Source organism: Mytilus trossulus, chromosome 11, assembly GCF_036588685.1.
Source record: "Mytilus trossulus isolate FHL-02 chromosome 11, PNRI_Mtr1.1.1.hap1, whole genome shotgun sequence".
Lineage (NCBI taxonomy): Eukaryota > Metazoa > Mollusca > Bivalvia > Mytilida > Mytilidae > Mytilus > Mytilus trossulus.
In genome coordinates this window covers 55,902,034-55,925,565 of record NC_086383.1, presented here as the reverse complement: position 1 = coordinate 55,925,565, position 23,532 = coordinate 55,902,034, and the positions used below count along the sequence as shown (strand labels likewise).

General features: G+C 32.4%; 3 protein-coding genes across 6 annotated transcripts; 1 reads left to right on the top strand and 2 right to left on the bottom strand.

The window, feature by feature from the left end:
* The first annotated feature begins 357 nt into the window (after positions 1-357).
* On the top strand, positions 358-9,003 carry LOC134690486 (uncharacterized). Of its 2 annotated transcripts, none has more exons than XM_063550460.1 (5): positions 358-447; positions 1,799-1,872; positions 4,734-4,877; positions 5,607-5,861; positions 8,546-9,003. In XM_063550460.1, exons 2-5 carry the CDS (start codon positions 1,839-1,841, stop codon positions 8,572-8,574), a joined length of 462 nt encoding a protein of 153 aa, XP_063406530.1. In that variant the 5' UTR covers positions 358-447; positions 1,799-1,838; the 3' UTR covers positions 8,575-9,003. The 2 variants fall into 2 exon arrangements, with proteins under 2 accessions (XP_063406530.1, XP_063406529.1); XM_063550459.1 differs by having other exon boundaries at positions 441-563; positions 8,546-9,002.
* Positions 9,004-9,151: 148 nt separating this feature from the next.
* On the bottom strand, positions 9,152-15,147 carry LOC134690483 (uncharacterized). 2 transcript variants are annotated; one of them, XM_063550456.1, is made up of 5 exons: positions 14,993-15,082; positions 14,067-14,122; positions 12,744-12,887; positions 10,230-10,481; positions 9,152-9,304 (listed from the first exon to the last, which is right to left on the bottom strand). In XM_063550456.1, the coding sequence occupies exons 2-5, from the start codon at positions 14,104-14,106 to the stop codon at positions 9,276-9,278; spliced, it is 465 nt and encodes a 154-aa protein (XP_063406526.1). In that variant the 5' UTR covers positions 14,107-14,122; positions 14,993-15,082; the 3' UTR covers positions 9,152-9,275. The 2 variants fall into 2 exon arrangements, with proteins under 2 accessions (XP_063406526.1, XP_063406525.1); XM_063550455.1 differs by having other exon boundaries at positions 9,153-9,304; positions 14,989-15,147.
* Positions 15,148-18,138: 2,991 nt separating this feature from the next.
* LOC134690482 (calmodulin-like) lies at positions 18,139-22,765 on the bottom strand. Of its 2 annotated transcripts, none has more exons than XM_063550454.1 (4): positions 22,647-22,752; positions 21,479-21,622; positions 20,037-20,282; positions 18,139-18,976 (listed from the first exon to the last, which is right to left on the bottom strand). In XM_063550454.1, exons 1-4 carry the CDS (start codon positions 22,654-22,656, stop codon positions 18,948-18,950), a joined length of 429 nt encoding a protein of 142 aa, XP_063406524.1. In that variant the 5' UTR covers positions 22,657-22,752; the 3' UTR covers positions 18,139-18,947. The 2 variants fall into 2 exon arrangements, with proteins under 2 accessions (XP_063406524.1, XP_063406523.1); XM_063550453.1 differs by having other exon boundaries at positions 18,141-18,976; positions 22,620-22,765.
* Positions 22,766-23,532: the final 767 nt, after the last annotated feature.

Genomic DNA, 23,532 nt, shown 5'->3' with positions numbered 1-23,532 from the left:
AGACCCCTCCCCCTTTTTTGTCCGTGAAGTCAATGATATATTATCATCCTAGAAGCTTTAATAGGATCTCAATTAATACCTGGCAGGATAGCAGTGATTTTTCCCATTTTTTTTCTAATTATACATCAGTAATATATTCGAATTGAACGACAAAGGCTGCTAACAACACGTGACGAATACAACATTTAAAAGAAATTTGGAAAATACTTTGCAGCGTATGTTGAAGGTAATTTTATTTTTCACTGTTTTAGTCTGCTTTACTAAAACGACCGTAAGTAGCGCAATATCATTAGCAATTCTTAGCCTTCGTTTGTCACAAGTCAAAGTATATCATCGGGATTATGAAAAATTTAAAGTGAATTATTGATTCAAAGTCCTTACACTAAACTTCACACTCTATTGAATAAGATTATTTGCTTAATCTCGACAGACTGAAATATTTGTAATGTAAGTATCGAGATTTTGTTTTATAAATTCCAATGTATATATCAAAGTCAAGTGTGATACATAAACAAATTGAATTATTTGCCATGGTAGTTCCCATTACAAAGATGGATTGAAAGGTAAGGTACTGTATTTAATATTGGTATAATTAGTATTATCATTATAGTGTATCGTAAGAAAATAAACAAGACAATATAGTTGTATAGTTGATAAACATATTCAAACAAGCAAATTAATGTTCAACTCGGTGCGATAGACTGGGGTTCTGGCTTTTTGCTTGCTGTGAAATTATTCGGACTCGAAAAAGACGTTTGACCAGGGTGCAAATATATAAAAAAGAAGATGTGGTATGATTGCCAATGAGACAACTATCAACAAAAGACCAAAATGACACAGACATTAACAACTATAGGTCACCGTACGGCCTTCAACAATGAACAAAGCCCATACAGCATAGTCAGCTATAAAAGGCCCCGATAAGACAATGTAAAACAATTCAAACGAGAAAACTAACGGCCTTATTTATGTAAAAAAATGAACGAAAAACAAATATGTAACACATAAACAAACGACAACCACTGATCGAATTACAGGCTCCTGACTTGGGACCGGCACATACATAAATAATGTGGCGGGGTTAAACATGTTAGCGGGATCACAACCTTCCCCTAACCTGGGACAGTGGTATAATAGAACAACATAAGAACGAACTATAAATCAGTTGAAAAAGGCTTAACTCATCAGATGGACAAAAATACAAGTGGACTTGGCCAGGTGCTTGACTGTACATACCGACAACAAAAAAGACACTAGGAACAGATCTGAGAGTACTCGCAGATCATGCATGTTCCTGCATTAAGGTTCGGAAAGTATTCCCATATGATCAAAAACATTTGTCACATAAATATGTAAAATCTATGTTACCAACATATCCATTCCGATTTATTGTCATTTAACCGTTTTTTCCCTTCTGTTTACAAAACCTATAATATATTTTCTCCAGAATATACCATATGGAATAAAGAAAAAATATCCATTTAAGTCAAATATATTCAAGTTGGCGCTTGATTACATTATTTGACTTGATTCATGTATACATGTACATGTGCCAATGATATTGTAAAGTCCCAAGAAAAAAAGGACACAAAGGAGAAAACCTCAGGCAGAAATTTAAGTTTAAAAAAACTTAATACAATGTATGTGTTATAACATTTTTGTTTACGTAAATTGGTTTCAGAGACAATGTGAAAAATTCAATATTACGACACAGTCACAGCATTGAAATACAAATTCAAATATTATCTAAGATTGTAAGTCCAACTAAAAAGACTATGAAACTTGTTATTTTTATTAGCTTACAAACGAGAAACATATACCTGATATAACAAAGAAAGATGGCGGATGATATGAGTAAAGAGGAAATGGAAGGTATGTCTTACCGTACTAAATATAGCAATGAACAGATTCTCCATAAGATTAGTGGAGGAAAATGATGTTAACAACATTTGCTAATAATAAAAGCTTGGCCATCTGCGCTTAATTGTTCCCCTTAGTCATTTCTTACTCGTAGAAGCAACTGAAGTTATCTCTGCCAAAAGGTTCACCTCGGCATCTTCTTCATTTTTCATTCACAGAAGCCTCCAATGTTATCTCCGTCAAATCGTTTAACGCGGCCATTTCTAACATACAGAAGCCGCTAAAAAAAGGTTGTCTCTGCCAAAATATTCATCTCGACATCTCTTTATTCTCTGATGACGCTATAAATGTTATCTCCGTCAAATTGTCACCTCGGCAACATCTTACTCACAAAAGAAGCTCAAATCATCTTCGCCGAATTGTTCACCTCGAAAGATCGCGCTTACTAACAGAAGCAGCAACGGTCATCTCCACCAAATTGTTCACATCTGGAACTTCTTACTCACTGAATCAGCGTAGGTTATATTCAACAATTTGTCCCCCTCGGTAGCATCTTAATCACAGAAACCAACTAGAGCATGTCCGGCAAAATGTTTACCACAGCTCAGGCAAGCTACATCCGCATTTTTGTAAAATGACTTTGTGTTTTTAGCTTACCGGGCCAGAAGGGCCAAGTGAGCTTTTCTCATCACTTGGCGTCCGTCGTCCGTCGTCGTCCGTCGTCGTCCGTCGTCCGGCGTTAACTTTTACAAAAATCTTCTCCTCTGAAACTACTGGGCCAAATTAAACCAAACTTGGCCACAATCATCATTGATGTATCTAGTTTAAAATTTGTGTTTTTTTATCCGGCCAACCAAGCAAGATGGTCGCCATGGCTAAAAATAGAACATAGGGGTAAAATGCAGTTTTTGGCTTATAACTCAAAAACAAAAGCATTTAGAGCAAATCTGACATGGGGTAAAATTGTTTATAAGGTCAAGATCTATCTGCCCTGAAATTTTCAGATGAATCAGACAACCCATTGTTGGGTTGCTGCCCCTAAATTGGTAATTTTAAGGAAATTTTACTGTTTTTGGTTATTATCTTGAGTATTATTATAGATGGAGATAAACTGTAAACAGCAATAATGTTCAGCAAAGTAAGATTTACAAATAAGTCAACATGACCAAAATGGTCAGTTGACCCCTTTAGGAGTTATTGCCCTTTATAGTCAATTTTTAACAATTTTTCGTAAATCTTAGTTAACTTTTACAAAAATCTTCTCCTCTGAAACTACTGGGCCAAATTAATCCAATCTCGGCCACAATCATCATTGATGTATCTAGATTAAAATTTTTGTTTTTCTATCCGGCCAACCAACCAAGATTGCCGCCATAGCTAAAAATAGAACATAGGGGTAAAATGCAGTTTTTGGCTTATAACTCAAAAACCAAAGCATTTAGAGCAAATCTGACAGGGGGTAAAATTTTTCATCTGGTCAAGATCTATCTGCCCTGAAATTTTTAGATGGATCGGACAACTCGTTGTTAGGTTGCTGCCCCTAAATTGGTAATTTTAAGGAGATTTTGCTGTTTTGGGTTATTATCTTGAATATTATTATAGATAGAGATAAACTGTAAACAGCAATAATGTACAGCAATTCAAGACTCAAAAATAAGTCAAATGACCAAAATGGTGAATTGATCCCCTAAGAAGTTATTGTCCGATATAATCAAATTTTAACAATTTTCATAAAATTTATAAATTTTTACTAACATTTTCCACTGAAACTACACGGACAAGTTCATTATAGATAGAGATAAATGTAAGCAGCAAGAATGTTCAGTAAAGTAAGATGTACAAACACATCACAATCACCTAAACACAATTTTGTCATGAACTGTCTGCTTCCTTTGTTTGATTCACATATACCAAGGTGAGCGACACAGGCTCTTTAGAGCCTCTAGTTCACATTTGTTCATCATATTTGCTAATTTGCTAAAAATAGAACACAGGGTAAAACGCATTTTTTAGCTTATATCTCAAAAAATCCAGCATTTAGAGCAAATAAGAACAGAAGTTAAAGTATTTATTAGGTCTACCTGTCCTGAAATTTTCAGCCGAATTGGGTAACTGGTTTTTCAGGTATAATGCCCCTGAATTGATGATTTTAAAGAAATTTTGCAGTTTTTGGTTATAATCTTGAATATTATTATAGATACAGATAAACTGTTAATAGCAAAAATTTTAAAAAAGTAAGATCTACAAATAAGTCAATTTGACCAAAATTGTCAATTGACCCCTTAAGGAGTAATTGCCCTTTAAGGACTTTTTTCACAATTTGTTCATCATGTTGACTTACTTTAAAAAATCTTCTCCTTTGAAACTGCTGTATCAATTTCAGCCAAACTTGGGCTAAATGAGTTTCAGAGTATCTAGTATACATTTTATATTTCATTTCCTTGTATGCCAAGAAACATAGCTCCTATGGCTAAAATAGAACATATGAGAAAACGATTTTTTTTTTGCTTTTGAAGAAAATAGGACGATTCAAAGAACATTTAAATAAATTGAAAAGTCAAAATAATCATTGATGAGAGATTTAACCAAAACAATTAAGGTGAGCGATTCAGGCTCTTGAGAGCCTCTTGTTTAATAAAGTGTTTAACAATTGGGACATCACTATTCAAAATTTAAATTCAATTTTTAAGATTTTCCAAAAGCTATTTGAACTCAGAGGTGCAAGTTGATATATATGGTCAATTGTCAAAAATGTGTATCGCTAGGAAACAGTTTGTGGAGTTGCAAAAAATTATTAATAAAAGCTTAAAATGTGAATAATATTCATCATAGAGTAGTAACTTGTTGAATCTTACTGTGTTATCTGCTTTCAGAAATTCGTAGAACTTTTAATCTGCTCGACATAAATCACGATGGACGATTATCGAAAACAGAAATCATAAAAGGCATACATTTGTTAAAAGTCAATCCAACCGAAGTCGAGGCAGAGGATATAATGAGCGAGCTGGACCTAGATGGTAAGCTCTTTCCGACTAGACATCTTTATCAATTATACATCCCACACTTAGTCTACATGATCTTCAAATTATTAATGCGTCAACTTTGTAAGAGTTTTACAAAAAGAACCTTTTCAGCATTCTTATACAACATTATTTATATTCTGTTATGCGATCTAAATATATATACATGTATACAAGCAACGCATGTTTTTGATCTGGTTGACACAAACATACCAGTGATGTTTAAAAGTAATGTCCCCGAGTTGACAGGACACGGGCGTTACCCACAGGAATACGTCCAAGGATAGTTATTTCCATGCAAAAAAAATCTGATGACCATATAATGTACACACAATATTTTAGTAATCATATTTTTTTTATTTAATTGACTTAATTTAAAAATGACAAAACATGTTGCACGAAAATAACCCTTTACCACCCTCATATAATTGACTATAATATAAATTCCATATCCAAAGTAAGCTGACTATTCACTTTGAACGAAGCATAGAATACAAGCGAAATCCAGTTCACACTAAAAGTATTCTTGGCAACAGTGGTATTTTAAACAAATTGAATCATTCGCGCGGCAAAATAAACAAATAAATCTGACATTTTTTCTTTCAAAAATAAATGCACCCTATTAGAATGCATAACACTTCGTTTTTAATAAAATACTGTAACAGTTGTACTTCTAGATACCGTTTCGAATTTTGTCTACATATTAACACTTATTTTTTTTAATAGGAGATGGACTGGTTTCTTGGGAGGAGTATCTAAAAGCCTTATCAGTTCAAATCAAGAAACAAACATACGAAGAACAATTATTCACACAAGCTTTTAAAAAGTTTGATAAAGACAATAGTGGATTTATAGACAAAGAAGAACTTAAAGCTGTCTTGAAACGGAAAGGAGCAAAATGGAATGATGAAGATTTAGCATACTTAGACGACCTATTTCTTGAAGCGGATGAAGACGGAAATGGACGAGTTGAATACAAAGGTATTGCTACATTCATTGTGTAGTTTGGTATATTTCCCCCAAAAATACAAATATACACTCAGGTTACATTTTTGGTAGGCTCTGCTTGATCGTTTTAAAAAAAGAAAATTATATTTCATCTGTACCTAGGTAAATTCATTGGAGGTCAGATTGGCACTAGAATTAGACTCAGCCTCTTTGAGTCAAATATATCTTTCCAAGGGCAACCATGCGTGTCTTTTCAAATACAGGATCACATTACTGATAAGGTAAAATCTATAATATAAAAAAGAAGATGTGCTGTGATTGCCAATGAGACAACTATCCACAAAAGACAGAAATGGCACAGACATTAACAACTACAGGTCACCGTACGGCCTTCAACAATGAGCAAAGCCTATACCGCATAGTCAGCTATAGTAGGCCCCGATAAGACAATGTAAAACAATCCAAACGAGAAAACTAACGGCCTTATTTGTGTAAAAAAATGAATGTTTATTTCAACCCTTTGCCATAAATAATAAATATGTTCTATGCTTTTGAAGTGACATCGTTTATTTATATTTGATGCAAGGGTTCAAAGCATTTTCAAGGTTGTGTCTGAGTTATTAAATATTTTAACACATAAATTCTTAAACAAATAACAGGGGCTGTGGAGTCCTTGAGATAACTTTATATTAACAAACACAGAAGAGTTCTTGAAAACGTTTCCACTGATATTCCTTGAAGAAATTCACTATTATTTCTGTTGCTAATTTTTATCAAATTGTGTTGGTCCTTCGCAAAGTTTCGGTGATCAGACATCTCAAATCGAGAACTCATGTAGCTAGACGACTTCGTACATGTATATACGGCCTTTACAGGCGAAATCTGAAGCAGATCACGATGAACTATCGTTGTTAATGTCTGTCTCATTTTGGTCTCTTGTGGACAGTTGTCTCACTGGCAATCATACCACATCTTCTTTTTTATATTAAATATAACTTTTAATATAATTACATTTCTTGAAAATGCACCAGTTTTATCTACATTATGGATGAGATCATTTTTCAAAGTTCTAGGATGGTTTTGCCTTGTTTTGAAGTAACACTATCTGAAAAATCGTTAGAATTTATATGAAAACACTTCCGCCAGTGTCATTTTTCTACCAGCTCCAACCACTACGATAAAATTGTAAGAAGCAAAGTAAATGAAACCATTGAAATGATTTATTAAAATCATCACTAAAAAATGTAAACATTACCTGATATAAAAACAGAAGAAATGTGGTCCAATTGCCAATGAGTCAACTATCCATCAAAGTTATATAGGCAAACATACAGCCTTCAACAATGAAAAAATAGATGCCATACAGTCGGCTATAAAATGCCATGGTAAGGAATATATGAGACTTTATCAGTTGAACCTTGCTTCAAAATATTATATCTGGTTATTTGATTAATTTGTGAGTAAAGGTCCAGCTGCAAATATTACATTCATATTCAGAATGACAACAAGAATACATGATACAGTGTATTTTAATATATTACTGCTTGTATTAAACCGAGATGTATATCATCATGGTCTAACTTCATAGTGCTGCGTGTTGGGCGGTGAAAATCAAATAGATCTATTTTAAGTCTTTAAATTGACCCGGTTGGAGATCAAACCTTCTTTGACAACTTAGACTATTATCGGTTTATGTTTGACTGGGCTTCTTTATATAACACACAAATTACATACGAGGAGATTTATAACTTTTTAAATAGTTACCACTTAGCTAATACATTCAAGTTGTGTGTTAGAACAAACAAAAATCAATTATACTTATATACAGTGATTTATTGACTTGTTATATCAATAACAAGAGATCAGGGATATACACCAATAAGACAGCAACCAAACGACACAATTACTGTGGATTCATTAATATTCGTTGGATACCAATTTTTGTGGATTTCGTGGGTACAGGAGAACCACGAATTCAAATGTTCAACGAAATACAAATATTGTAAAGGAATGAGTGTAGACTTTGCCAAAACCACGAAATTAAATATCCACGAATATGTAAGTTTTTCTCAAACCACGAAAATTGGTACCCATGAAAATAAATGAATCCACAGTAAACAAGAAATCGAGACATGTAAAAAAAGTGGTGAACAATACTTAATCCTGTAAAAAAAAGATTGTATACGATAAAAACAATTTTGAATTGAAACAAGAACATGTGATGGTTGAAGGTGATCATTTTTTGTCCGATTCTTGTTTCATCAAACGCCTGCATTATCACACAGCCTGCTCTTTCTTATATATTTAAGAAGACCGTCGACTATGTACATGTATTTATATGGTCTCGATGGCGTGCTCACTTAAAATTTTAAAGGTCGCGAGGTCGATCCTCGGGTAGTTCAAACCATAGCCTTATGATTTGGTATTTTCTGCGTCTATCCTTAATACGCAACGTTAAGGATTACGAACTGATTTGGTCGTTAACAGACTAATGCTTTTAGGCAGGGTGACTTCTGATAGACTGTTAAATTGTAGTGTGAAATAGCATGTTAAAAATGCGACTCGGTGCCTCGGTCTAGTTCAAAATATGGTGCATATTCGTGTCTCATAAACATGTTACATTGTAATATTTGTCGCGTGATGTTGAATATCAAAATGAACTGACTAAGCTTAGATGTGTAAGAACTTTCTTTTTATTTTGTTTTGTTATTTTTCAGAATTTGTGAAAACTTTCTGTGATCAGTAATTTACTTCCTGAGGAGCATAGTACTTTTAAAAATTAGGAACATTATTGCTACGGCTAGAAGCACATATTTCTATTTGTTTTACAATGTGTAATAAATATATTAAAAATGTATGTATGAATATGGTGGATTTCATTGTTAGCACCGTTTATGTTATAAACCTTTATTTATTTGATTATTTAGCATGGGAGATTTTTAATAATCTAATCAACCAACATATAGAATGTCCACTTAACAATATATATATATATAAAAGGTAAAAGATTGAACATCAAAATCCGAGATGGCACATTAAAGGGGGATAAATTCCTGCTCCACTCTTTTATCATCATACTATACAAATACGTTAATGTAAACAATAATTAGATTTAGATGTTTTATCAGATAGATTTTTATCATGCAAAACTTTCAATTGTATTTTAATTAAGAACGGAATAACCAGATAAAAGTTACAATTAAATAGAAAGTTTTATTGACATTATTGATTATAATATATGTATATGTATATGAATATACATTGACATCATTGATTATAATATATGTATATGTATATGAAATGTTTATATTGATTTTAAGATTTTCTAATATATACACGTAGTCCACAAAATGCTATGCAAGTCAAATGGTCTTTGTCAATGAAGTTCATTAAAAATACAATACTTTGTAACACAATCATCATCATAACCAATTGCTCTACAATCGCTTAAACCTCGCAGAAATATTTAACAAATTCTGAAAAAAAAGGAAGAGCGAATTAACAAAATCGCAATATACACATAACTATAGGTATTTTGGTTGATTGAGTGTGGCTTATTACCTTACATTCAGTTGCAAATATTTCATGCATATTTAGGACAAGAACAAATCTAAAATAAATTGATTGAAAATACTGCAAATAAATCGACTGTTTAGTTAATCAAATGTAAGTAATGAAACGTTAATTTTGTTTCAAACTGTTTTTAACAGTAACATGTTTCATGGTAGCGTCGCCACATTCAGGACACGAAACGTTGGCAGAGGGTCGCAGAATTTCTGATGCTTGTTGATTTGGGCGTTTTCAATGAAGGCTGTGTGCTTCTATTCAGTCAGAACTACCGTCTCATAAAATATCGAAGGGTTTGGTTGATGAAATATCTTCACTGATAATTTGCTGGACCATAGCATATTTAGTCCTTTACTGATACTCAAGCGGATATTTGATATACATTTGTACATACAAATAAACAATAAAGAATGAGTTATCTTTCCTTTTACAAAAATATTTCGTTTGAAAAGTTGTGTTGAATGACAGTGATCGTTCAAATTCGAGCGTCTCTGATGAGTCTTTTGTAGACAAAACGCGCGTCTGACGCAAATACAAAATTTAAATCAACAACAACTGTCATATTCCTGACTTTTATTATGTAGAAAATGGTGGATTTAACCTGGTTTTATACATTATGTAGCTAGCTAAACCTGTCACGTGTATGACAGTCGTATAAAATTCCATTATTTTGCCAACGTTGTGTGAACAAAACAAGACATAATAGGTAAAATGTCAAAATAAGGGAACATCAGTTACCGTTGTGTTGGTATATTAATAACTGCAATGTATAAAAACAAACATTTATATTAAGAAACATTTACCAGGACACTATAACCCAATAAAACAACTTACCACTATATGATATTTTGCCATCACCATTAACATCTGCCTCATTGAATTGTTTTTCTATTTCTTCTTCTGTCATTTTACACCCAGACATAACTTTCTTCAATTCACCTAAATCTACCTCCCCATTGTTGTCTGTGTCATACTTTTTGAAATTTTTCATATAAATTGCCTTCTTTTTATCAATACGTCTGTCCATTTCTTTTAATTGTTCAGACATAATGCTTTTATATTCATCATATTCGATATAACCATTTCCTAAAAATTATAAGAATATATTTAAAATACAACAACGTGTTCCTTTAAATTGGATTAAAAATACTAAAAAAAATAGATTACTTTTTGGTTTTGATTCAGAATAGCAGGTGACTCTGATAAAACCAGAGACACTTGCGCAGAATGAATTTGAGTGACACACCGTTTACAGGGCTTACTGTGACACAATCTTAAGTCCGTGCGATTCTCTTGTGTGTTTGGTATCAAAACCTCTTATTTTATAGGCCATGAAAACCATCATTACACGTTTACCACTGATATGTAAATACAAAAATGACAAGTAAAATCACACCTTCTGACAGAAACAGCCTTTTCTGTTATCTTTATTAACCCAAAGCCGCTAGTGCTGTTATGTCCTTTATCATGCATTGAATACACAATTTAAAAAGTTCTCAAAAAGGATTTTTCACCTTTATGTAAAATTATTGAAGATATTTTCTAAACCGGATTCATCATCACTCAGCTTCAGTAGATACTGTATTTTTTTCCCCAAATAACAGTGCTCAGAAACATTGACGTAATAATAAACAAAAAAGCAACATGCATTATGTAATGTTAATACTACTGTTAAACGGGTATCCGATTGTATTACGCTACACTCAAATGAACAAGTGTAGAAGTCAGCCGAGAACCAGCTTATAGGTGGCACGGTAGTATTTGCATTCCAGAATTTAGGTTGCTCTTTTGTGTACCCTACCTAAGTCAATGTAACTGAACAGTGTGATTGGACCTAAGTCAATGTAACTGAACAGTGTGATTGGACCTAAGTCAATGTAACTGAACAGTGTGATTGGACCTGAGTCAATGTAACTGAACAGTGTGATTGGACCTGAGTCAATGTAACTGAACAGTGTGATTGGACCTGAGTCATTGTAACTGAACAGTGTGATTGGACCTGAGTCAATGTAACTGAACAGTGTGATTGGACCTGAGTCAATGTAACTGAACAGTGTGATTGGACCTGAGTCAATGTAACTGAACAGTGTGATTGGACCTAAGTCAATGTAACTGAACAGTGTGATTGGACCTAAGTCAATGTAACTGAACAGTGTGATTGGACCTGAGTCAATGCAACTGAACAGTGTGATTGGACCTAAGTCAATGTAACTGCACAGTGTGATTGGACCTGAGTCAATGTAACTGAACAGTGTGATTGGACCTGAGTCAATGTAACTGAACAGTGTGATTGGACCTGAGTCAATGTAACTGAACAGTGTGATTGGACCTAAGTCAATGTAACTGAACAGTGTGATTGGACTTAAGTCAATGTAAAAGTAAAAACACAAAAATACCAAACTCCGAGGAAAATTCAAAAAGGAAAATCCAAAATCAAAAGGCAAAATCAAAAGTCCAAACACATCAAACGAATGGATAACAACTGTCATATTCCTGACTTGGTACAGGCATTTTCTAATATAGAAAATGGTGGATTGAACCTGGTTTTATAGCTAGCTAAACCTCTCACTTGTATGACAGTCGCATCAAATTCCATTACATTGTCAACGATGTATGAACATAACAAACATACTCAAAGAGTAAAAATGTCAAAAATAGGGGTACAGCAGTCATTATTGTGTTATCATCTTAATATCACTATAAAACAACAAATGTAACGAAGAATCACAAAAAGGCATACATTAAATTTAACAGTGTGATTGGACCTAAGTCAATGTAACTGAACAGTTAGATTGGACCTAAGTCCATGTAACTGAACAGTGTGATTGGACCTAAGTCAATGTAACTGAACAGTGTGATTGGACCTGAGTCAATGTAACTGAACAGTGTGATTGGACAAAAATACAGTATCAACTGAAATACTTTCCCAAACTGAGGGATGAATCTGGTGAAGAAAAACATGAAATAATTTTACATACAGATAAAAAGGATTTTTTGGGGATTTGTTTTTTAAATTTTGTATTCACTGCACGATAAAAGACCCAAAAGCACTAATTGCCGTAGGTTTTTAAAAATAGCAAAAAAAGTAAACGGTTATGGTTCACTTTCAAATTAATTTCTTAATAGTAGAATTAAAGTACTTTTATTAGTTAACTGTGAATGTAGAATTTTTCGCACTGTTAGAAATGGGTGAAAATTCTAAAAAGGCTATCATTATCCCCTATGGACCAGGAAATACTACCGTGCCACCTATGCTACTGTGCCTCATGAATGATGGAGTAAAGATAATGGTTACGGAACGGACATGATCAATATACGGATTTTGCAGTATTATACGACATATCTTACCATCTGTATCAATTTCATTTATCATTTGCTCTGCCTGTTGTAGTGTCATATTAACTCCTATAAAATGGCCACCTTTTACAAATTCTTTTGCAGACAATTTATTATCTTTGTTCAAATCTAATAATTCAAATGTTCGTTTGATTTCTGAAAAATGGAAAAAAACAATTATACCCTGCAAGTATTACGAAGATCAATTGCGATTACATGTTATTATTTTAATTTCGAGGTTTGTCCCTTAACTACACGATTGTAGCCATATGTGGAGCAGTATAATTATTATCAGTTTTAAGTGGTCTATATTTATATAGAGTTATCAAATATAATAACATGAGCTTTCAACTAGATATGAGTGAAGCATTTTGCCGAATTAAGTCATCTTTGTATCTCCGAAGAGAAAATCGTCGGTAGAGATTTTGATTGTGTTCTTAACACGAATCTTCTGTTTACATTTATAATCTAACAGAAATTGAAAGGTTACACATTTGGTTTCTATAAGAGAGACGAACGATACTAAAGGAATATTCATACTGTTGAAATTAAACTGATGGTGCAAAACATGAAAACGACAAAAAGACAAACATTACTCAAAACACATCATAGAAAACCAATTACTCAGCAACACGAACCCCATATCTAGACATTTCTAGTCTTAATATTTTGTTAATTTTTTAAGATTATAAGAAAATAACCGTCTTGTCGGAATCTTTCGACCCCGACCTTGATACACAAAGGAAGATAATAACTAAGTACATATGATTTAATATGTTGATATATAAGATAAAAAGGTTATACTAAAATAGTAGTAAGATTTTTTGACCAGATTAATGTAAACCATTTAATTCAAACTATAATTTGATAGTATTTTTATCTATAAAAATGTGTAGGTATTGTCAGATATCATCTGAATTGTAGGTAACAGTTTGAACATTATCATATTTTAAGACACACCGTCAACGCACTTGCTTGCTTTTCTAATGCTTAAACATGTTTGTCATGTTCAGAAATACAGACAACAATGATAGACCGCTGTTCACAAGTCATAAATCGATTGAGAGAAAACAAATCCTGATAACAAACCAAAGCGGAGGGAAATACATTAATTATAAGAGGAAGACAAAAGAACAACAGGAACACCAGAAAGCAACAACAACATACGCCAGAGAATATAGAGACGAACTATTGGATAGCAACTGCCTTATTTCTGACTTAGTACAGGATATTTAAAGAAAAATGTTTTGACCTCGAAGTTCATTTGCTAGTCTGCTTGGCGTAATCTTCAAATCTCCTTTTATATATAAAGGTCGGTTGTATAAACATTAATACCTGAGAGATGTTCTTTACTTATTTCTCCTTGATCTGTCATGGTATCTTTTGTCTATCTAAAATTGAAATTTAATCTCGATAAGATTAAATATTTGATAAAAATATAAAGTTTATTTTCTCTCTAATTTCTGTGACCTTTTTTTACTTCGTAAGAATGTTTATCAAGCCGCAATGGTAATTTGCTTCAGCTTGTTTTCTTCTTAAAATTTTAGTTTTTAGCTTGATTAGTTTGAATTCCAAGTTACTTTTATTAAAGAATTAGTTTGAATGTACTTTCCCAAACCCTCTTTAAAAAATAATTATTCAATATATTCCGTACGTCATTGTTATATTTTTTGCTTTTTGTTTACATCGGTTAATTATATATTGACTGCATTTTGATATTATATCAATCGATTTAATTTTTTTTTTTTTTCTGTATTGGTTTGTTTTTTGGTTATTTTTCTGAGTCATCGGTATGTTCCCGCTTGCTGTTTTATTCTATTTTGATTTTTAATATTCTGAATGAAATATATTACCTGGCTTCTCTGTTTTTGTGATCATCTCTTTCTTGTTGATTCAATATGCACTCTCTGTAATTCTAATTTCTTGTTTATTTGACGTTTTCATGCTTGTTTTCGGCTTTTAGATAAACACTAGAAGAACATTTAACCGAATCACTGTCTGGATTCTTGCAATTTTCTGCCCATTTACGTTATGTCAGCCCTTTACGGTTTACTTTTTATTAGGTTATGAATTTTAAATATGTTCTTCTCGAGAATCACTGAAGAGACATTAATCGTCGAAATCTGTAACTTTTGGTACTGCTAATGTTATTTATTTATTTTTAAAAAAGAAATATTAAGACACAATTTTAAACTTGAAATATTGAAAAACACAACCATCTTTCTATTGTTTAAGGGAAGAAAATATTATAACCTACCTACGTGTGTCTAAAACATCATCACGCACCAAACTTGTTAAATTGTCAGACCTATTTTTGAACTTTATTTATTTAAAATCCTCTCGTGTGGTAATTTAACACACTATATTTCTTAATCTTCTCATTTTATCACTTAATACTGAACCAACGCCATTTAATATTCCCTTTGTTTTGTTTCTTTCATCACAAAAATCGGACGGTTATAAATCAAATGATCAGATAAATAATAAAACAATAAAATTAAACGTGTATTTAATAAATAAGATTTAAAATTATCTTTATTTAGATTTAAATCTTGAATTATAATCGATTCTCATACCATGTATAACCTCTGAATAGTTTTGACTATGAGCAGCAAGGTACATAAAAAGGTCTTCCTAGAACTAAGGTTGCATCTTTACAATATAATGTTAACCTAAGACTACGCGAGGGTCGTAAAAGTGGCAAAAGGGGGTGGGTGGTAGCGTGAACATTTATGAACTGGACCGTTATTTTTCTACAACCATGTTGAGCATCAGTCAAGATGGAGTGACTTTCTATGTGTTTGATGATATAAGTATAGATGATATGCACCAATACTGTCATAATATTGTAGTAATCCAGACAGTTCGGTGGTTTGATGCTTGGCTACGATTCCTTTTCTTGAATATTTGTGTTTCTAAGAGGCACAACTCTTCCATTTTTGCTTCTTTTATTCTTTTTTAAGCTTCAAAATTTCTTATGATTAGATTTCTGCTCTGGGTTTATGATGTCATGGATGTATGTAGAATACATTCTTCTTGTGAAGTCTTTTGGAGTTTTGATTATTTGTGTTTTTTCTTTTTCCTTCGTGTGATACGTTTTATTGTACCATTTATCTAAGGATGGTAAAATCTTCTTGAAGACATTTTTAATGGTACGCTTTTGTCTTGGATATTCCTGAGCCCTGATTATATGAACACCTACATCTCTGATATTGAGCTAGGGCATTGTATTAACTATGTATCATTTCAGATAGTCAATGTGTATCTGATTAATTTTTTCTATGTATGCTCTCTGCTATTCGTTAATTTTTCTTTTTCTTTGTTTTTGTTGGGTTGCTATTGCATTACTTTCAATAAAGAATATATAGAGACATCCTACATTTACTATAATAGATTTACAGTCAGGTGAAGCTACATTTACATAAGATGATTCCGTGTCACATTGTAATTACAGTACTACGCTGATGACGATATCTCGTACAGCTTCCAATACACCCTCGTTACCATTTTATGAAATTTTCTTTATACTGTGTATTGTGGTGGAAATATATCAGAGCTTGATATAGTAGTTTCACTGGATAAAGATTAGAACGAGTATAAAACGATGACGAATGACTCAAATAAAGATGACGAAATATTCGCCATTCTATTATTTACACAGTGACATGAAATGTTGGATTTGGCAAATATTTTATATACAGGTGAAAATATTAACATGAAGTCTGCGTGCAACAAAATAACCAAATAGAGTAAAAAAGTGGGGTTCGAAGTCAACAACAGAAGGTTGGTTGTTCTCTGTGAGTATTGTGGCTACCTTCACCAATTAAAACGCAACTTAGTAGGAAAATACTGAAATTGGTATTAAAAACCAATCAACCAATCTATCAATTCTAAACCATCAATCAAACAAATAATCAATACATTGAAGTATTTGTGTCAAAAGTCTGCATATACCAGTACAACGAAGTTGAAGTGAAAATACCTTATTTCGGGGTATTTATAATTCTCTATTTTAAAATCTCATTTCCAAACATTCAAATACACAACAATATTGCGACTACTTGTTAGACCAAAAGAAATGTCAGAAAATGACATATCTGACATGAATACTACATTTTAATTATCGAAACTCGAATTTGCGCGATTCTCAATTTATGTGTGTCCGTTTGGTTTGCCTGTTCCGAATCGATTTACAGGTTCGAACAGCGTTGAACAATTGTCGCCTTATATTAACTAACCCTTTAAAATGTAAATAAAATATTTATATCGATAAGATATGTTATTGTATCACCAAAATTCGATATTAGATATTGTGACATAAATGGTAAATTTTCCTTTGATCTTCTGGTGAGTTAACTCGTTTTTTTAGTAGAGTGCGTTAACTGAAGATTTTTTTAGTTATTTCACTCTCCAATCCCGCTGTAGAGAACTTCTCGTTTGAAAATCAAAGAATGGGAGGAGCTTAAACCAGTGCATTTACTTCCATCTCAAAAGTTGTTAATGCACCGTCTAGCTCCGCCTACTAGGGTAGTAACTGGGGAGCAACCATTTGAACTTAAAGGGAGCTGTTGTTTTTCTGTCTCATTCTGGAATTGTTTTCGCACAAAGCGCGATCAATCTTATTTTGTTTTTCAACGCTATTCAATCTTTAACAATATAAGGTATGGGGGAAATTTTTATTCAGAATTTTTTTTTTGGTCATCTGCTTGACCAGAAAAAGAAAAACTTTTCATCAAATTGGGGATCAGAATATCTTTTTAGAAGAATAGAAAACATACCCCCACACATAAAGTTCAATTATTTTCTTGTAGTGAACAAATTTCAAACATTTGTCCATGGACCTTATATAGATATAGGAAGATGTGGTGTGAGTGCCAATGAGACAACTCTCCATCCAAATAACAATTTAAAAATTAAACCACTATAGGTTAAAGTACGGCCTTCAACACGGAGCCTTGGCTCACACCGAACAACAAGCTATAAAGGGCCCCAAAATTACTAGTGTAAAACCATTCAAACGGGAAAACCAACGGTCTAATCTATATAAACAAAACGAGAAACGAGAAACACGTATATATTACATAAACAAACGACAACTACTGTACATTATATGCATTTAATACGCAATTAATTAACCGATGCCCCCCCTTCTCTCCCAACCACACACCGTTTTTCAAGTTTTCAAGATTTTTATGAAGAAAAATAAATGACTTTCAAATATGATTTAAACGGCAACAATTCTTTGAGTTTTAAACGTATCATTATCGGACAATCAAATCCAAATTCATTAATTTTCTGAAATCAGATATAGCTTCACGCCACTATTCGATTGATGTATCTAAATGTGCAGAAAAGTTTTATTGGTTATGGTTCAACCTTTAACATGCGTCATAGCCCATTAATGTTACAAATCATATATAGACACGCCTTACTCATTAACATATCTAATCCATTCAAAGCTACGTTTTTTGTTAATTAAATACGTTAATTCGTAAAAGGCATGCTTTATTTGTAATACAGATTAAATCGATTAAATATTATATGCTTTTAAAGAAATCATTATAAACAAATTGACAAAATATATAACATTGCATGAAGATGTCACAAACGATACATATATTAACATGGCAGAAAATAACACACTTGTGAAGATAGATCAACATTTTTAAAATCATTATCCTCTCTTCCATCTATTCATATCAGACTATGCATACATTTATACATTTGTTATATGTGCTAAGGAAAGTTAATCAAAACATAACAGCGGAAAAGTAATTTTAATCTTTTCATTGGATGTCACACTGACACACGGGTATTAGTCGATGTATTTCACTTGACTGGGCGGAGTTGAACCGGTTCGCTCATAATAAACCAATCCATATATAGATAGGTGTTTTAGGATAAACTCATCAATAAAGTGGCCAGTCATTCTTTTGTAAATTCTTTTGCCAAAACTGATAGATGATTAGAAATCAGTAATTATTATAACGACAATCATCCTTATCACACACATCTTCAAATAGACTGTCCTTATGGAAAATAAAACGTAGGCTCCGCCCGATCAGTTGAAATTACATTGGTAATAATTGACCATATCCCATTTTAATGAATATATGTAAAGAATAAGCTGTCTCTATATTGTCCTTTTGCTGATGAAAGTTGTTATATTTACAGGTTCTTCTCAATATGTCTTAATAACCAATGGATACAAATACATCATATTTCGCAAAAGTATTTAACAAATTCTGAAAAATAAAATATAAGATTTTAACAACAACATTACCATATATGAATATGATATATATGTCATCTTTTCCCGGGCAACACATGATGGCTATTGATTTCAAACATTTTTTAGTTCGTTTTTGCAAATTATTATCATGGAGTTATGTATAAGTTGCCTATATTTAAGTCACTAATATTTGATAAATGTCTTGTTTGAGTCAGTAGGTAATGATGTGAGATTATTACCCTGACTAGTCATTAGTTGTATTTTGTAATTGTACGTGCAAATCAAGGTTGTGTGAATTATGTAGTTAGTAAAACCAAGATGATAACATAGTTTAATAACATTTGGTTTCACTTTATAAAATAGCAAGGTTTGAATATCTCAGTTTCATGTTTAACGTCTTTGAAATTCTTGCAAGTAGACTTCTGAGATACAGAACACATTTGAGGACAAATAAACGTTTTGCTGGAATGGAGACTTGGATGGATAAATCGCTCCTTGGCACACATACCGCATATTTTTTATTTCTAGTTAATGCGTTATTCAGGAAAAAAACTGTCGAGGAGTATTTATTATTTTTTATGTCCAACAACATTCCTGTTTACATGTAATCTTAACGGTAAACATGGAACAGTTATTCGACACTAGTGTAATCACAGAATCCTAAACTACCAGTTTTATTCGCGAGACAATTTACCTCACACCTTTACCACTTTGCTGACCATTGTATAAAAATAATCTCTAGAGGGAGAAATACATTTTATTCATCTAAGTTAAGTTAAACAAGAAGGTGTTCACAGTACACGGACGCCCCATCCGCACTATCATTTTCTATATTCAGTGGACTGTGAATATGGGATAAAAACTCTAATTTGGCAGTACAATAGGAAAGATCGTATCATAGGAAACATATGTTCAAAGTTTCAAATTGATTGGACTTCTACTTCATCAAAAACTACGTGGAACAAAAACTTTAACCTAAAGCGGGACAGACGGACGAACAAACGGACGAACGAACGGATGAGGGTACGCACAGACCAGAAAACATAATGCCCGTAAGTGAGAATAAAACATACCATTGAACGAGATTTCTCCGTCACCATCTGTGTCTGCATTATTGAAATGCTCTAAAATTGCTTTTTCTGTCATACCATATCCTTGCTGACCAAGAACCAGTTTTAATTCGTCGAAACTTATAGAACCATTGCCATCTTTATCGTATTTCCTAAAGTTGGCCAGTTGCATTGCTTTTTCTTTTTCTGTTTTCTTCAACTTTGAATGCATTAATTGTCCGTACTGTTCATATGTAATTAAACCTTTACCTGAAAATGAAAATAAACACATCATAGTCAGAGACAGGATTAATGTTGCGTACGCCTGAAGCGCTCTCCAATCGCGCTCGATGAAGGGCCAACAAATACAAAATAAAGAACAAAGTATTGTATAATGCATATATTATTTTTACGTATTTATACATTCCTGGCTATCAAATGTTTATGATTGGGCATTCATTAAGTTTAATCAATAAAATCGCTTCGGACGCCAGAAAGTTATAATGAGCTATTTTCCTTTTCCATAATTCAGATTGTTTTAGAGAAATAACAATCTCAGAGAAATTCAACGATTTTTGTAGATTTTATTTACTGTTTTGAAAGGGTAACCCACTTTTACCATTAGGAGGCAATGTGCTAGTAAAATAAAGACAGCTTTGGTTCAGTGATTAAACCTTAATTACTGTAAACCAACTTATTTTCGCGAGCACTTTATTTCACGTTTTACCCTAACTATTACAATTCGCGGCTACTAAGTTCCGCGATTTTCAAATTTATATGATGTATTTTCAGGAGGAAAGATCAAAGTTTTACATATTCGCGACGATTTATATTTGGGTAATTTTTTTACCCGCGAAAGTCGCGAAAAGTAGCTGGTTCACAGTGACTAACTAAACTATTTATATCTTCCCAAATTTTTTGGTTTTTGAATACAAACCAGGGAGAGGACAGTCATTGAATTATGATATTATTATAAATAACCTTTGATTACCGTATCCTGTCAGCATTATGAAAATAAGGAGATATGGTATAATAACAAACGAGACAACTATCTACCAAAGTGAATATGAGCGAATATAGGCAACCGTGCGGCCGTCCACAAAAAAAATGATAATGTACAGTTAGCTATAATAGGCTCCGAATTGAAAAATGTGAAACGATTAAATTGAGAAAGTATCTGCCTAATTTATATCAAAACAGTTTACGCAAAACATATACGAATGACATGAACCAATGACAAACATTAAACTACAGGCTCTTTACTTTGGACAGGCACATACAGAATGTGGCAGTAGTAAGCATGTTAGATGCCTCCCCCCAACGGTAGATAGTGGTGCATCAACATTATTTCAGATATTGATTTATTAATTTTCACAGCTGTGAACTTTTAGAACATTTATGAAACTTCCATCGTTTTTCTTTCATCCTTAAAACTATACATATGTCCTTTCTTTATATTATCTTACCATCAGTGTTTATTTGTGATATCATTTTTAGTGCTTCTTTGACTGTCATTTGAATTCCAATAAGTTTCCCGCCTCTAACACACTCCTCGACTGATACTTTGTTATCCACATTCTTTTGCAGACATTCAAAAGAAGTTTGAATCTCTGAAATATAAGACATTTAAACATTAAAACAATGAAGTATTTTAAAACTGTATATCTTACAAAACTTGCGGAAACTCAAAATAATATAGAAATTGTGAAGCCCCGTGACAAACACAAATATTATTTTAAATTTCAAGATCTATAGACAACAGTTATTACATTTACAAAATAATTCAAAGTGTGGTGACTATGTGAAATGAAACGCATCTATCCCAACGTACTGGAAACGAAGGATCTAACAGATACGTTTAATTCTGCCTCATATCTTGACTTACATCTTTTATGACGTTCAGTTAAATTAACGTATGATGATGCTGTAAAATTTCTCCTAAGGTGTTGTGTTTGAAAAGATTTACTTTCAGACTTTCAGGGACTCAACACTAATGATACATACTTTTTTCATGATCTGTAATTATAAAATTTAATGCTGTTTTTAAATTTGTGTATGGCAAGTAAAGGATTCTGCGTTTCAAGAAAACTGTAAGTTTAACTTGCTTTCATTTCGTTCACATTTTCTACATTAAGTGTTCAATTACTTAATAAAAAGGATATGAGAGGTGGTTTTGTTTACATTAAATTTTGTAAATAGCAAAATGTTAATAATCGCAAGCTTGTGTATCTATATTTTTCAAACTTAAGCGATCTCCCGAAATTTACAATGGTATTAACGGAACCAATTCAACAGCAGCAATAGTGCATTTTAATAACAATAAATGGCAATTAGGATTCTAGCAACAAATATTCAGCATCTAACACACATCACTATATTCTTGTATCCTATTTACTGTCATGCAAAATTACTACTATATCATGTATATATTAAGCATGTTAAAGAATAAAGGTGTTAGTAATTTGTCACCAAAAGCTATCGTAAACTTTGTTTTAGAATCAGCTTGATCGATATGTGATAGATTAAATAAGATTCAGACGCGACCCCCTACACCCTTTTCAATCCATTGACTATATGCCGTAAAAGTCTAACAGTAATTATTCTTACCTGATAACTTGGCTTTCGATATATCACCTGCTTGCATTGTTCCAAATGGTTAAATGGTCAAATGCATGAAAATTCTCAAGATAATTATTTTATAAGACCTTTTCTGTAAAAACCATATTGCCGATTCCGGGAAGGATGCATCTAGGAAGTCTATCTCGTTTGTTTTAAATATCATTTTTTTGGTTAAAGTATATCAGGATTACGCAATATTTTATTGTTTGTTTGATATATTTTAGTATTGATTATTCCTTATTTATTTAGTTGTATAGAAATAAACAATTATAATCTGATATCTATAAATCTATGTCAAAAATCAGTCTAACTGTGCACATTTAAAACAAAGGACAATTAATGCATAATCATTTACATCAAATTTATTGTTGTTAAGATGTTGTAAATAGCAAACTGCACATGGACATCTGCCAAAAAACATTTACCAAGTACCGAAATTTCGACAAACATAATGATTCCATCTTGATCACCGATTTATTATTATCAAATTTATTTAAGTAGAATCACACGGATCCTTAACAGTTGATCAAGAAAAAGACAATTTATAGTTTAGTCTGGAAGTACACGCGTATAGGTCTATAGGTTTGTTTAACTATACAAGATATGAAAATACGATTCTTCTTCTATATAGGACAGAAAGATCGTCCGCTTGTTCGACACACTTTGTTCGTCGTGGAGTAGTTATGTTTCAATAACGGTGTTATGTTATAATATTATACAAATACAGCCTTTGTATGAGGTCGATACAAGGATATATTGACCTGAAAGAAGTATATTGACTGAGGACGAAGTCCGAGGTCGATATACTTCTTTGGGTCGATATATCCTGTATTGACCTCATACAAAGGCTATATTTGTTATATTATTAATTTCCGACCATATTTGTATCAAAATCGTCATT

Coding starts and splice junctions, on each gene's coding strand:
- LOC134690483 (XM_063550455.1), bottom strand. CDS start 14,106: ATGACAGATCAAGGAGAAATAAGTAAAGAACATCTCTCAG. Junction 12,888..14,066: donor AAGTAAAGAACATCTCTCAG/GTATTAATGTTT, acceptor TCCATTTTTCAG/AAATCAAACGAACATTTGAA. Junction 10,482..12,743: donor AAATGAAATTGATACAGATG/GTAAGATATGTC, acceptor TATAATTTTTAG/GAAATGGTTATATCGAATAT.
- LOC134690482 (XM_063550453.1), bottom strand. CDS start 22,656: ATGCAAGCAGGTGATATATCGAAAGCCAAGTTATCAG. Junction 20,283..21,478: donor ATCACAAATAAACACTGATG/GTAAGATAATAT, acceptor TTTCATTTTCAG/GTAAAGGTTTAATTACATAT. Junction 18,977..20,036: donor CGGAGAAATCTCGTTCAATG/GTATGTTTTATT, acceptor TTTATTTTTCAG/AATTTGTTAAATACTTTTGC.
- LOC134690486 (XM_063550460.1), top strand. CDS start 1,839: ATGGCGGATGATATGAGTAAAGAGGAAATGGAAG. Junction 1,873..4,733: donor GAGTAAAGAGGAAATGGAAG/GTATGTCTTACC, acceptor ATCTGCTTTCAG/AAATTCGTAGAACTTTTAAT. Junction 4,878..5,606: donor GAGCGAGCTGGACCTAGATG/GTAAGCTCTTTC, acceptor TTTTTTTAATAG/GAGATGGACTGGTTTCTTGG.